Raw genomic sequence first — 15,489 nt, 5'->3', positions numbered from 1 at the left:
CGCTGGCCGTGTGATGGGGGTAACCGCTGGCCGTGTGATGGGGGTAACCGCTGGCCGTGTGATGGGGGTAACCGCTGGCCGTGTGATGGGGGTAACCGCTGGCGGTGATGGGGGTAACCGCTGGCGGTGGATGGGGGTAACCGCTGGCCGTGTGATGGGGGTAACCACTGGCCGTGAAGGGGGTAACCACTGGCAGTGAAGGGGGGTAACCACTGGCCGTGAAGGGGGGTAACCAATGGCCGTGAAGGGGGGTAACCACTGGCCGTGAAGGGGAGGTAACCACTGGCCGTGTGAGGGGGGTAACCACTGGCCGTGAAGGGGGTAACCACTGGCCATGAAAGAGGGGTAACCACTGACCGTGTGAGGCGGAGGTAACAGCTGGCCGTGAAGGGGGTAACCGCTGGCCGTGAAGGGGGGGTAACCGCTGGCCGTGAAGGGGGTAACCGCTGGCCGTGAGAGGGGTAACCGCTGGCCGTGAAGGGGGGTAACCGCTGGCCGTGTGAGGGGGGGTAACCACTGGCCGTGTGAGAGGGGGTAACCACTGGCCGTGTGAGGGGTAACCACTGGCCGTGTGAGGGGGGGTAACCACTGGCCGTGAAGGGAGTGGTAACCGCTGGCCGTGAAGGGGGAGTTAGGGTTATCTAACTACTCCTGCAGCGGTCTGGACGCCCCATGGTACAGCTCTGTTACTGTGTGTGTATGTTACTGTGTGTTACTGTGTGTATATGTTACTGTGTGTTACTGTGTGTGTATGTTACTGTGTGTTACTGTGTGTTATTATGTGTCTGTTACTGTGTGTGTATGTTACTGTGTGTTACTATGTGTGTGTGTGTTATTGTGTGTGTGTTATTATGTGTGTGTTACTGTGTGTGTGTGTGTGTTACTGTGTGTGTGTCTGTTACTGTGTGTGTGTTATTATGTGTGTGTTACTGTGTGTGTGTGTGTGTTACTGTGTGTGTGTCTGTTACTGTGTGTGTGTCTGTTACTGTGTTACTGTGTGTGTATGTTACTGTGTGTGTGTGTGTTATTATGTGTGTGTTACTGTGTGTGTGTGTTACTGTGTGTGTGTTTGTGTGTTACTGTGTGTTACTGTGTGTGTGTGTCTGTTACTGTGTGTCTGTCTGTTACTGTGTGTGTTACTGTGTGTGTGTGTTACTGTGTGTGTGTTTGTGTTACTGTGTGTGTGTGTCTGTTACTGTGTGTGTGTGTCTGTTACTGTGTGTGTGTTTGTGTGTTACTGTGTGTGTGTGTCTGTTACTGTGTGTGTGTGTCTGTTACTGTGTGTGTGTGTTACTGTGTGTTACTGTGTGTGTGTGTGTGTGTGTTACTGTGTGTGGGTCTGTTACTGTGTGTGTGTTTGTGTGTTACTGTGTGTTACTGTGTGTGTGTGTGTGTGTTACTGTGTGTGTGTGTGTGTGTTACTGTGTGTGTGTGTCTGTTACTGTGTGTGTGTCTGTTACTGTGTGTGTGTCTGTTACTGTGTGTGTGTCTGTTACTGTGTGTGTGTGTCTGTTACTGTGTGTGTGTCTGTTACTGTGTGTGTGTCTGTTACTGTGTGTGTGTCTGTTACTGTGTTACTGTGTGTTAATGTGTGTGTGTGTGTGTGTGTGTTACTGTGTGTGTGTGTGTGTGTGTGTATGTTACTGTGTGTGTGTGTGTTATTATGTGTGTGTTACTGTGTGTGTGTCTGTTACTGTGTGTGTGTGTTACTGTGTGTGTGTGTTACTGTGTGTGTGTGTGTGTTACTGTGTGTGTGTTATTGTGTGTGTGTTATTATGTGTGTGTTACTGTGTGTGTGTGTGTGTGTGTGTGTTAATGTGTTACTGTGTGTGTGTTAATGTGTTACTGTGTGTGTGTTACTGTGTGTGTGTGTGTGTGTAACATACGTGGGTATAGGGACCAGGCAGGGCGGGCAGGGGAGAGCTTTACGGACAAACGCAGGTTCTGACGACTGCTCCCACGGGCCTGCTAGGACCTGCAAAACAAGCAGTCTGAGACAGGAAGTATCCCAGCATACATGTAGGAGTCCAGGAAAAACATCCTGAATCAGCTGTTCTGATATAATCATTATGTAAACCACAACAATGAGGCTGTTCCCCAACTACTAACCCAGTCCCTATACTAACCTGTACTAACCCAGTCCCTATACTAACCCAGTCCCTATACTAACCCAGTCCCTATACTAACCCAGTCCCTATACTAACCCAGTCCCTATACTAACCCAGTCCCTATACTAACCCAGTCCCTATACTAACCCAGTCCCTATACTAACCCAGTCCCTATACTAACCCAGTCCCTATACTAACCCAGTCCCTATACTAACCTGTACTAACCCAGTCCCTATACTAACCCAGTCCCTATACTAACCCAGTCCCTATACTAACCCAGTCCCTATACTAACCCAGCCCCTATACTAACCCAGTCCCTATACTAACCCAGTCCCTATACTAACCCAGTCCCTATACTAACCCAGTCCCTATACTAACCCAGTCCCTATACTAACCCAGTCCCTGTACTAACCCAGTCCCTACACTAACCCGGTCCCTGTACTAACCTGTACTAACCCAGTCCCTATACTAACCCAGTCCCTATACTAACCCAGTCCCTATACTAACCTATACTAACCCAGTCCCTATACTAACCCGGTCCCTATACTAACCCGGTCCCTATACTAACCCGGTCCCTATACTAACCCGGTCCCTATACTAACCCGGTCCCTATACTAACCCGGTCCCTATACTAACCCGGTCCCTATACTAACCCAGTCCCTATACTAACCCAGTCCCTATACTAACCCAGTCCCTATACTAACCCAGTCCCTATACTAACCCGGTCCCTATACTAACCCAGTCCCTATACTAACCTATACTAACCCAGCCCTATACTAACCTATACTAACCCAGTCCCTATACTAACCCAGTCCCTATACTAACCCAGTCCCTATACTAACCCAGTCCCTATACTAACCTATACTAACCCAGTCCCTATACTAACCCAGTCCCTATACTAACCCAGTCCCTGTACTAACCCAGTCCCTGTACTAACCCAGTCCCTATACTAACCCGGTCCCTATACTAACCCGGTCCCTATACTAACCTGTACTAACGCAGTCCCTATACTAACCCGGTCCCTATACTAACCCAGTCCCTATACTAACCCAGTCCCTATACTAACCCAGTCCCTATACTAACCCAGTCCCTATACTAACCCAGTCCCTATACTAACCCAGTCCCTATACTAACCTGTACTAACCCAGTCCCTATACTAACCCAGTCCCTATACTAACCTGTACTAACCCAGTCCCTATACTAACCTGTACTAACCCAGTCCCTATACTAACCTGTACTAACCCAGTCCCTATACTAACCCAGTCCCAATACTAACCCGGTCCCTATACTAACCCGGTCCCTACACTAACCCTGTCCCTGTACTAACCCAGTCCCTGTACTAACCCAGTCCCTGTAATAACCCAGTCCCTATACTAACCCAGTCCCTATACTAACCCAGTCCCTATACTAACCTATACTAACCCAGTCCCTATACTAACCCAGTCCCTATACTAACCTATACTAACCCAGTCCCTATACTAACCCAGTCCCTATACTAACCCAGCCCTATACTAACCCAGTCCCTATACTAACCTATACTAACCCAGCCCTATACTAACCTATACTAACCCAGTCCCTATACTAACCCAGTCCCTATACTAACCCAGTCCCTATACTAACCCAGTCCCTATACTAACCCAGTCCCTATACTAACCCAGTCCCTATACTAACCCAGTCCCTATACTAACCCAGTCCCTATACTAACCCAGTCCCTATACTAACCAGTCCCTATACTAACCTGTACTAACCCAGTCCCTATACTAACCCAGTCCCTATACTAACCCTGTCCCTATACTAACCCAGCCCTATACTAACCTATACTAACCCAGTCCCTATACTAACCCAGTCCCTATACTAACCCGGTCCCTATACTAACCAGTCCCTATACTAACCCAGTCCCTATACTAACCTATACTAACCCAGCCCTATACTAACCTATACTAACCCAGTCCCTATACTAACCCAGTCCCTATACTAACCCGGTCCCTATACTAACCAGTCCCTATACTAACCTATACTAACCAGTCCCTATACTAACCTATACTAACCAGTCCCTATACTAACCTATACTAACCCAGTCCCTATACTAACCCAGTCCCTATACTAACCCGGTCCCTGTACTAACCCGGTCCCTGTACTAACCCGGTCCCTGTACTTACCCGGTCCCTATACTAACCCGGTCCCTATACTAACCCGGTCCCTATACTAACCCAGTCCCTATACTAACCCAGTCCCTATACTAACCCAGTCCCTATACTAACCCAGTCCCAATACTAACCCAGTCCCTATACTAACCCAGTCCCTATACTAACCCAGTCCCTATACTAACCCAGTCCCTATACTAACCCAGTCCCTATACTAACCCAGTCCCTATACTAACCCAGTCCCTATACTAACCCAGTCCCTATACTAACCCAGTCCCTATACTAACCCAGTCCCTGTACTAACCCAGTCCCTACACTAACCCAGTCCCTACACTAACCCAGTCCCTACACTAACCCAGACAAGGGAAACAGGCCAATTTTATTTATTTAACCCTTTAACTAGGCTAAGTCAGTTATGAACAAATTCTTCTGTTACTAGTCCAACGCTCTAACCACTAGGCTACCCTGCCGCCTCTACACTCTAACCACTAGGCTACCCTGCCGCCTCTACACTCTAACCACTAGGCTACCTCTGCCTCCTACACTCTAACCACTAGGCTACCCTGCACTCTACACTCTAACCACTAGGCCACCCTGCCGCCCCTCACTCTAACCACTAGGCTACTCCTGCCGCTACACTCTAACCACGCTACCCTGCCGCCTCTACACTCTAACCACTAGGCTACCCTGCCGCCCTACACTCTAACCACTAGGCTACTGGCTGCCGCCTCTACACTCTAACCACTAGGCTACCCTGCCCCTCTACACTCTAACCACTAGGCTGCCTGCCGCCTACACTCTAACCACTGGGCTACCTGCCGCCTCTACACTCCCAACCACTAGTTACCTGCCGCCTCTACACTCTAACCCACTAGGCTACCTGCCCCCTCTACACTCTAACCACACTAGGGCCACCTGCCGCCTCTACACTCTAACCATCAGGCTACCTGCCGCCCCCCAATAGGACTCCTTGTTATTTTCCATCTCCACTATAAATAACATATATATATTTTTACAGACCAATCTAACGCCCCACAGCAGAGTTGATGACCTGGCATCGGTGCCACCCCTGGTGGATCCACCTAACGCCCCACAGCAGAGTTGATGACCTGGCACGGTGCCACCGGTGGATTCAATCTCACGCCCACAGCAGAGTTGATGACCTGGCATCGGTGCCACCCTGGTGGAACCAATCTAACGCCCCCACAGCAGAGTTGATGACCTGGCATCGGTGCCACCCTGGTGGAACCAATCTAACGCCCCACAGCAGAGTTGATGACCTGGCATCGGTGCCACCCTGGTGGAACCAATCTAACGCCCCACAGCAGAGTTGATGACCTGGCATCGGTGCCACCCCCTGGTGGATCCAATCAACGCCCCACAGCAGAGTTGATGACCTGGCACGGTGCCACCCTGGTGGATCAATCTAACGCCCCACAGCAGAGTTGATGACCTGGCATCGGTGCCACCCCTGGTGGAACCAATCTAACGCCCCACAGCAGAGTTGATGACCTGGTGGATCATCGGCAGAGTTGATGACCACCCCTGGTGGAACCAATCTAACGCCCACAGCAGAGTTGATGACCTGGCATCGGTGCCACCCCTGGTGGATCCAATCTAACGCCCCCACAGCAGAGTTGATGACCTGGCATCGGTGCCACCCCTGGTGGAACCAATCTAACGCCCTTGATGACCTGGCATCACCCTGGTGGATCCAATCTAACGCCCCCCACAGCAGAGTTGATGACCTGGCATCGGTGCCACCCCTGGTGGATCCAATCTAACATCCCCCATTCAGTCATTCTGAAATGCTACCATTCTCTGAAACTGTCCTGTCAGCATGGCACACACACACTCACCCTGTCGCTGGTCTTCACCATAACCTGGTCGTGGCAGGGTTGGGGACAGGGGTGTTGGCATCGTTTCAGGGCCAGGAGACAGGCCTGGCGACAGGGCGGGCAGGGACCAGGGTGGCAGCGATGGGTCTCTCTGCTGGGGTGGTGGCAGGATGGGGGAGACCTGGTGGGATGATAATCATTTAGACAGAGTGGTTTTTTGTCTGTCCCTATAATGACTTTTATCTCAAATGTAACATCACAACATCATCATCACAACAACGTCACAACAACAACATCACAACATCACAACAACACAACAACAACATCACAACAGCACAACAACAGCACAACATCACATCACAACATCACAACAACATCACAACAACAGCACAACAACATCACAACAACATCACAACAACACCACAACAACACAACATCATCACAACAACAACACAACAGCACAACAGCACAACAACAGCACAACAAAAGCACAACAAGCACAACAACAACATCACAACAACACAACAACATCACAACATCACAACAACATCACAACAACATCACAACAACAGCACAACAACAACATCACAACAACATCGCAACAACATCGCAACAACATCGCAACAACATCGCAACAGCACAACAACATCACAACAACATCACAACAACATCACAACAACATCACAACATCATCACAACATCATCACAACAACATCACAACAACATCATCACAACAACATCATCACAACAACAACATCACAACAACAACATCACAACAACAACATCACAACAACACAACATCACAACATCACAACATCACAACAACATGACAACAACAACATCACAACAACATGACAACAACAACATCACAACATGACAACAACATCACAACAGCACAACAACACATCACAACAGCACAACAACAACAGCACAACAACAGCACAACAACATCACAACAACATCACAACAGCATCACAACAACATCACAAAAACAGCACAACAGCACAACAACAGCACAACAACATCACAACAACATCACAACAACACCACAACAGCACAACAACAGCACAACAAAAGCACAACAAAAGCACAACAACATCACAACAACAACATCACAACATCACAACAACATCACAACATCACAACAACAGCACAACACAACAACAACATCACAACAACAGCACAACAACATCACAACATCAGAACAACACAACAACAACATCACAACATCATCACAACAACATCACAACAACATCACAACAACATCACAACAACACAACAACAACACAACATCACAACAACATCACAACAACATCACAACAACAACATCACAACAACAACATCACAACAACATCACAACATCACAACAACAGCACAACAACAACAACAGCACAACAACATCACAACATCAGAACACAACAACAACATCACAACATCATCACAACAACAGCACAACAACATCACAACAACATCACAACACCACAACAACATCACAACAACACCGCAACATCACAACAACATCAGAACAACATCACAACAACATCACAACAACACCACAACAACACAACATCAAAACAACATCACAACAACAACACCACAACAACAACATCACAACAACAACATCACAACAACAACATCACAACAACAACATCACAACAACAACATCACAACAACAACATCACAACAACAACATCACAACAACAACATCACAACAACAACATCACAACAACAACATCACAACAACAACATCACAACAACAACATCACAACAGCACAACAGCACAACAACATCACAACACCAACAACATCACATCATCACAACAACATCACAACAACAACATCACAACAACATCACAAAGTGGGCACAAATACAACAATGTCAATTACAACCAATATATCACTTTAACACATTGTTGAATAACAGTGAAGACATCAAAACACATCACTCCAGTGTTAATGCTAAATTGTCATTATTTCGTCACTACGGCCTATTTATTGCCTTAGCTCCCTAATCTTACTACATTTGCACACTGCACATAGATTGTTCTACTGTATTGTTGACTGTATGTTTGTTTATTCCATGTGTAACTCTGTGTTGTTGTTTGTGTCTCACTGCTTTGCTTTATCTTGGCCAGGTCGCAGTTGTAAATGAGAACTCAACTGACCTACCTGGTTAAATAAAGGGTTATATATATAAATACCTGGTTAAATAAAGGGTTAGGGTTATATATATAAATACCTGGTTAAATAAAGGGTTAGGGTTATATATATAAATACCTGGTTAAATAAAGGGTTATATATATAAATACCTGGTTAAATAAAGGGTTAAGGTTATATATATAAATACCTGGTTAAATAAAGGGTTATATATATAAATACCTGGTTAAATAAAGGGTTAGGGTTATATATATAAATACCTGGTTAAATAAAGGGTTAGGGTTATATATATAAATACCTGGTTAAATAAAGGGTTATATATATAAATACCTGGTTAAATAAAGGGTTAGGGTTATATATATAAATACTTGGTTAAATAAAGGGTTAGGGTTATATATATATAAATACCTGGTTAAATAAAGGGTTATATATATAAATACCTGGTTAAATAAAGGGTTATATATATAAATACCTGGTTAAATAAAGGGTTATATATATAAATACCTGGTTAAATAAAGGGTTATATATATAAATACCTGGTTAAATAAAGGGTTAGGGTTATATATATAAATACCTGGTTAAATAAAGGGTTATATATATAAATACCTGGTTAAATAAAGTGTGTGTAAATGCGTCCGTGTGTGTGTGTGGTGTGTGAGTGTGTGTCTGGACGATGTCCCGTGTGTATGTGTGTGTGTGTGTCAGTCCCGTGTGTGTGTGTGTGTGTGTGTGTGTGTGTGTGTCGTCCTGTGTGTGTGTGTGTGTGTGTCGTCCCCGATGTGTGTGTGTGTGTCGTCCCGTGTGTGTGTGTGTGTGTGTGTGTGTGTGTGTGTGTGTGTGTTTACCTGCACAGTTCTTTGCAGGCGTGGAGGCTTGGTACTCCTCTCCCTCCCACAGGGAACAGTCAGAGAGGTGGATTCACACACACACTTCACATCAGTGTCTCTGGACAGGGATAGCAGCTGCCTGTAACACACAGAACCTTGTTTTACTACACCACACTGACTGAGAACAACCATCACTCATCTCACAGGTTGTCATTCCATCCCTCCTAGAGGGGGGTGAGGGGGGTTCCATCCCTCCTAGAGGGGGTGAGGGGGGTTCCATCCCTCCTAGAGGGGGTGAGGGGGTTCCATCCCTCCTAGAGGGGTGAGGGGGGTTCCATCCCTCCTGAGAGGGCTTCCATCCCTCCTAGAGGGGGTTCCATCCCTCCCATAGAGGGGGTTCCATCCCTCCTAGAGGGGCTTCCATCCCTCCTGAGGGGGTTCCATCCCTCCTAGAGGGGTTCCATCCCTCCTAGAGGGGTTCCATCCCTCCCATCCTCCTAGAGGGGGTTCCATCCTCCCATAGAGGGGTTCCATCCCTCCTAGAGGGGTTCCATCCCTCCTAGAGGGGTTCCATCCCTCCTAGAGGGGTTCCATCCCTCCCATCCCTCCTGTTGAGGGGGTTCCATCCCTCCCCTAGAGGGGGTTCCATCCCTCCCATCCCTCCTAGAGGGGGTTCCATCCCTCCTGCAGTGGGTTAGGGGGCTTCCATCCCTCCTAGAGGGGGGGCTTCCCATCCCTTCTAGAGGGGGTTCTGTATTCAGCCTTGTTATTACCTGTTGCGCAGCCTCGTTATTGTGGGTTAGGGGATTGTCAGTCAGCTGTTGCATTGTGGGTTAGGGGCTTGTCAGTCAGCTGTTGCATTGTGGGTTAGGGGCTTGTCAGTCAGCTGTTGCATTGTGGGTTAGGGGCTTGTCAGTCAGCTGTTGCATTGTGGGTTAGGGGGCTTGTCAGTCAGCTGTTGCATTGTGGGTTAGGGCTTGTCAGTCAGCTGTTGCATTGTGGGTTAGGGGCTTGTCAGTCAGCTGTTGCATTGTGGGTTAGGGGCTTGTCAGTCAGCTGTTGCATTGTGGGTTAGGGGCTTGTCAGTCAGCTGTTGCATTGTGGGTTAGGGGCTTGTATTCGGCCATGTGATTTGATCTTAAAGCAGACAGACGAGGTATTAAAATGGGTTGACCTTAGACGCGTTCCATTGTCCACAACAATAGTTTTGAAAAACAACCTTTGCAACCACAGCGTGTGTCTCTGAGAGGTGTGTGTGTGTGTGTGTGTGTGTGTGTGTGTGTCTCTGAGAGGTGTGTGTGTGTGTGTGTGTCTCTGCGAGGTGTGTGTGTGTGTCTCTGCGAGGTGTGTGTGTGTGTCTCTGCGAGGTGTGTGTGTGTGTGTGTGTGTCTCTGCGAGGTGTGTGTGTGTGTGTGTGTGTCTGCGAGGTGTGTGTGTGTGTGTGTGTGTCTCTGAGAGGTGTGTGTGTGTGTGTCTCTGCGAGGTGTGTGTGTGTGTGTGTGTGTGTGTCTCTGAGAGGTGTGTGTGTGTGTGTGTGTCTCTGCGAGGTGCGAGGTGTGTGTCTCTGCGAGGTGTGTGTGTGTGTGTGTCTCTGAGAGGTGCGAGGTGTGTGTGTGTGTGTGTGTCTATGCGAGTGCGAGGTGTGTGTGTGTGTGTGTGTCTCTGCGAGGTGCGAGGTGTGTGTGTGTGTGTGTCTCTGAGAGGTGCGAGGTGTGTGTGTGTGTGTGTCTCTGCGAGGTGCGAGGTGTGTGTGTGTGTGTGTCTCTGCGAGGTGCGAGGTGTGTGTGTGTGTGTGTGTGTCTCTGCGAGGGTGCGAGGTGTGTGTGTGTGTCTCTGCGGGGTGTGTGTGTGTGTGTGTCTCCTGCGGGTGCGAGGTGTGTGTGTGTGTGTCTCTGCGAGGTGTGTGTGGTCCGTTCCACTCCATCAGTGTATATATGACCACCATCAGCTAACTGATAACCTATCAACGCCGCACCCAAACCTTTTCCCCCAGGCGGCACGGCGCCCAAAGGTCAGCCAATGTGAACAGAGACGAGGAGCGTGAATAAATTAGCACTGTTTCTCCGCTGTTATCAGCCAATCACATCACAGCACAGAAAACAAACTAAACAAGAGACAAAGGAGAGGAAGAAGACACCACACCATACACAGACACACAGACACACCACACACAGACACACAGACACACAGACACACAGACACACAGACACCCAGAAACACAGACCACCATACACAGACACACAGACACACCATACACAGACACACCATACACAGACACACTGACACACCATACACAGACACACAGACACACAGACACACCATACACACACACACACACAGACACACAGACACACAGACACACCACACCACACACAGACACACAGACACACAGACACACCACACCATACAGAGACACACACACACACACACACAGACACACCACACCATACACACAGACACACAGACACACCACACCATACACACAGACACACAGACACACAGACACACAGACACACAGACACACCACATAGACACACCACATAGACACACCACATAGACACACAGCACAGACACACGGACACACACACAGCACAGACACACAGACACACAGACACACAGACACACCACATAGACACACCACACAGACACGCAGCAGACACGCAGCACAGACACACAGACACACAGACACACAGCACAGACACACAGACACACAGCACAGACACAGACACACAGACACACCACATATACACACAGACACACAGACACACAGATATACACGCACAGACACACCACATATACACACAGACCACACATACACACAGACACACAACATATACACACAGACACACAGACACAGACACACAGACACACAGATATACACGCACAGACACACAGACACACCACATATACACACAGACCACACATACACACAGACACACAGACACACAACATATACACACAGACACACAGACACACAGACACACAGACACACAGACACACCACATATACACACAGACACACAGACACACCACATATACACACAGACACACAGACACACCACATATACACACCACACACACAGACACACAGACACACAGACACACAGACACACATACACACCACATATACACACAGACACACCACATATACACACAGACACAGACACACAGACACACAGACACACCACACACAGACACACAGACACACCACATATACACGCACAGACGCACAGACACACAGACACACAGACACAGACACACAGCACAGACACACAGCACAGACACACAGCACCGACACACAGCACCGACACACAGCACCGACACACAGCACCGACACACAGACACACAGACACACAGACACACCACATATACACGCACAGACGCACAGACACACAGACACACAGACACACCACATATACACGCACAGACACACAGACACACAGCACAGACACACAGCACCGACACACAGACACACAGACACACGGACACACGGACACACAGACACACGGACACACGGACACACGGACACACAGCACAGACACACACAGCACAGACACACACAGCACAGACACACACAGCACAGACACACAGCACAGACACACAGCACAGACACACAGCACAGACACACAGCACAGACACACAGCACAGACACACAGCACAGACACACGGACACACACACAGCACAGACACACAGACACGCAGCAGACACGCAGCACAGACACACAGACACACAGACACACAGCACAGACACACAGACACACAGCACAGACACAGACACACAGACACACAGACACACAGCACAGACACACAGACACACAGCACAGACACAGACACACAGACACACAGACACGCAGCACTAACACGCAGCAGACACACAGACACACAGCACAGACACACAGACACACAGCACAGACACACAGACACACAGCTGGAGAACATTCCATTATTGACTAGTTAACCCAGTAGTGTCGGTAAGCTAACTAACATGCTGTGTTACCTTGGTGACAGACAGCCCTCCTGACAATGTGACTAACATGCTGTGTTACCTTGGTGACAGACAGCCCTCCTGACAATGTGACTAACATGCTGTGTTACCTTGGTGACAGACGGAGGGACATTTGTGGTTTCGGCAGCCCAGCGATCGTCCACAGCTCTGGTCACATGGCGGGCAGTTACCAGAGCAGCACTGTCAACACAGAAACCTAGTCCTTTAACCAACCTCAGGGGGCATAATTCAGGGGGACAGAACTCAGGGGGAACAGAACTCAGGGGGGACAGAACCCAGGGGGACAGAACCCAGGGGGGTCATAATTCAGGGGGCGGGGGGACAGAACCCAGGGGGGGACATAATTCAGGAGGGGGGGGCGGGGGGACAGAACCCAGGGGGGCGGTCAGAACCCAGGGGGGAGACAGAACTCACCTTCCTCCTGCACTGATGCCGTGAACAGCCTCTGGTGTTGGGGCATTTAGACTCACAAAGGTACTCCTTATGACAGGGCATGAGACGTGTGTATTTCCCACAGCGACAGTGCTTCTCTACCTCCTGGGGGGGGCAGAGGGAATGAAATAAAATATTACATTTGGTGTGTGTTGGTTGGATGGATGGAGCTAGAGTCCTGGAGCTAGAGTCCTGGATAAACTAAAGTTAACTAAAAGTCAACTGTAAAATGATGGAATATGAGTTTATTAACCTGTCTGCAGGTTTCACAGGCCCCTCTGTGACACCTCATGGAACAGGTGTGTAAGCCACATTCCATCACCTTGTCACAGGTGTCACCACAGGTAGGGACATCCTCAGTACAGGGGAGAGAACTCTCTGGAACACAGAGAGAGACAAGAGGACAGAGACTAAGAACGTGAACACAGAGAGAGTCAGAGACAAGAGGACAGAGACTGAGAACGTGAACACAGAGAGAGAGACAAGAGGACAGAGACTAAGAACGTGAACACAGAGAGTCAGAGGACAGACTAAGAACGTGAACACAGAGAGAGTCAGAGACAAGAGGACAGAGACTAAGAACGTGAACACAAAGAGAGTCAGAGACAAGAGGACAGAGACTGAGAACGTGAACACAGAGAGAGACAAGAGGACAGGGACTAAGAACGTGAACACACAGAGTCAGAGACAAGAGGACAGAGACTAAGAACGTGAACACAGAGAGAGAGACAAGGCGACAGAGACTAAGAACGTGAACACAGAGAGAGTCAGAGACAAGAGGACAGAGACTAAGAACGTGAACACAGAGAGAGTCAGGACAGACACTAAGAACGTGAACACAGAGAGAGTCAGAGGACAGACTAAGAACGTGAACACAGAGAGAGTCAGAGACGAAGACAGAGACTAAGAACGTGAACACAGAGAGAGACAAGAGGACAGAGACTAAGAACGTGAACACAGAGAGAGTCAGAGGACAGACTAAGAACGTGAACACAAAGAGAGTCAGAGACAAGAGGACAGAGACTAAGAACGTGAACACAGAGAGTCAGAGGACAGACTAAGAACGTGAACACAGAGAGTCAGAGGACAGAGACTAAGAACGTGAACACAGAGAGTCAGAGGACAGAGACTAAGAACGTGAACACAGAGAGAGTCAGAGACAAGAGGACAGAGACTAAGAACGTGAACACAGAGAGTCAGAGGACAGACTAAGAACGTGAACACAGAGAGAGTCAGAGGACAGGAAAGGGGAAGGTGTGTTATCTTACTTGACTTGCCGCAGGGACAGGCTCTGTTGCCAGATCGAGGACACGCCCCACACAGACCTGAATGACACATTCTCTCACATGTATGATTACCACAGGAGAGAGGACGACCACACGGCTAGAGACAGGAGACAGGGAGACAGGAGGCAGGGAGATAGGAGGCAGGGAGACAGGGAGACAGGAGACAGGGAGACAGGAGACAGGGAGACAGGAGACAGGGAGGCAGGGAGACAGGAGACAGGGAGGCAGGGAGACAGGAGACAGGGAGGCAGGGAGACAGGAAGATAGGAGGCAGGGAGATAGGAGGCAGGGAGATAGGAGGCAGGGAGATAGGAGGCAGGGAGATAGGGAGACAGGAGACAGGAGGCAGGGAGATAGGAGACAGGGAGGCAGGGAGACAGGAGGCAGGGAGACAGGAGACAGGGAGGCAGGGAGACAGGAGACAGGAGGCAGGGAGATAGGAGGCAGGGAGACAGGAGGAAGGTCAAACAGGAGGCAGGAGACAGGAGGCAGGAGACAGGGAGATAGGAGACAGGGAGACCGGTCAAACAGGAGGCAGGAGACAGGGAGACAGGAGGCAGGAGACAGGGGAGATAGGAGGCAGGAGACAGGGAGGCAGGGAGACAGGGAGACAGGTCAAACAGGAGAATTCCCAGATGTTCTGATTCAAGGAATCTTCGAGGGAATTTGGAGAAATTCACCAGAATGTGGCAA

At 48.9% G+C, this 15,489-nt stretch overlaps 1 protein-coding gene across 1 annotated transcript; it reads right to left on the bottom strand.

The window, feature by feature from the left end:
* Positions 1–1,814: 1,814 nt before the first annotated feature.
* Positions 1,815–14,893, bottom strand: LOC135566528 (NF-X1-type zinc finger protein NFXL1-like; the record flags this gene model as incomplete). Its single annotated transcript, XM_065014223.1, is given in 9 exon segments — positions 1,815–1,975; positions 6,112–6,271; positions 9,092–9,108; positions 9,110–9,186; positions 9,189–9,212; positions 13,168–13,258; positions 13,493–13,615; positions 13,764–13,888; positions 14,779–14,893. Coding segments are annotated over 9 exon segments (873 nt in total), but the record flags the coding sequence as incomplete, so codon positions are not given.
* Positions 14,894–15,489: the final 596 nt, after the last annotated feature.

Source organism: Oncorhynchus nerka, unplaced genomic scaffold (assembly GCF_034236695.1).
Source record: "Oncorhynchus nerka isolate Pitt River unplaced genomic scaffold, Oner_Uvic_2.0 unplaced_scaffold_4422, whole genome shotgun sequence".
Lineage (NCBI taxonomy): Eukaryota > Metazoa > Chordata > Actinopteri > Salmoniformes > Salmonidae > Oncorhynchus > Oncorhynchus nerka.
Note: the sequence above shows the minus strand (reverse complement) of the source record. Positions and strands in the feature narration are given on the sequence as shown.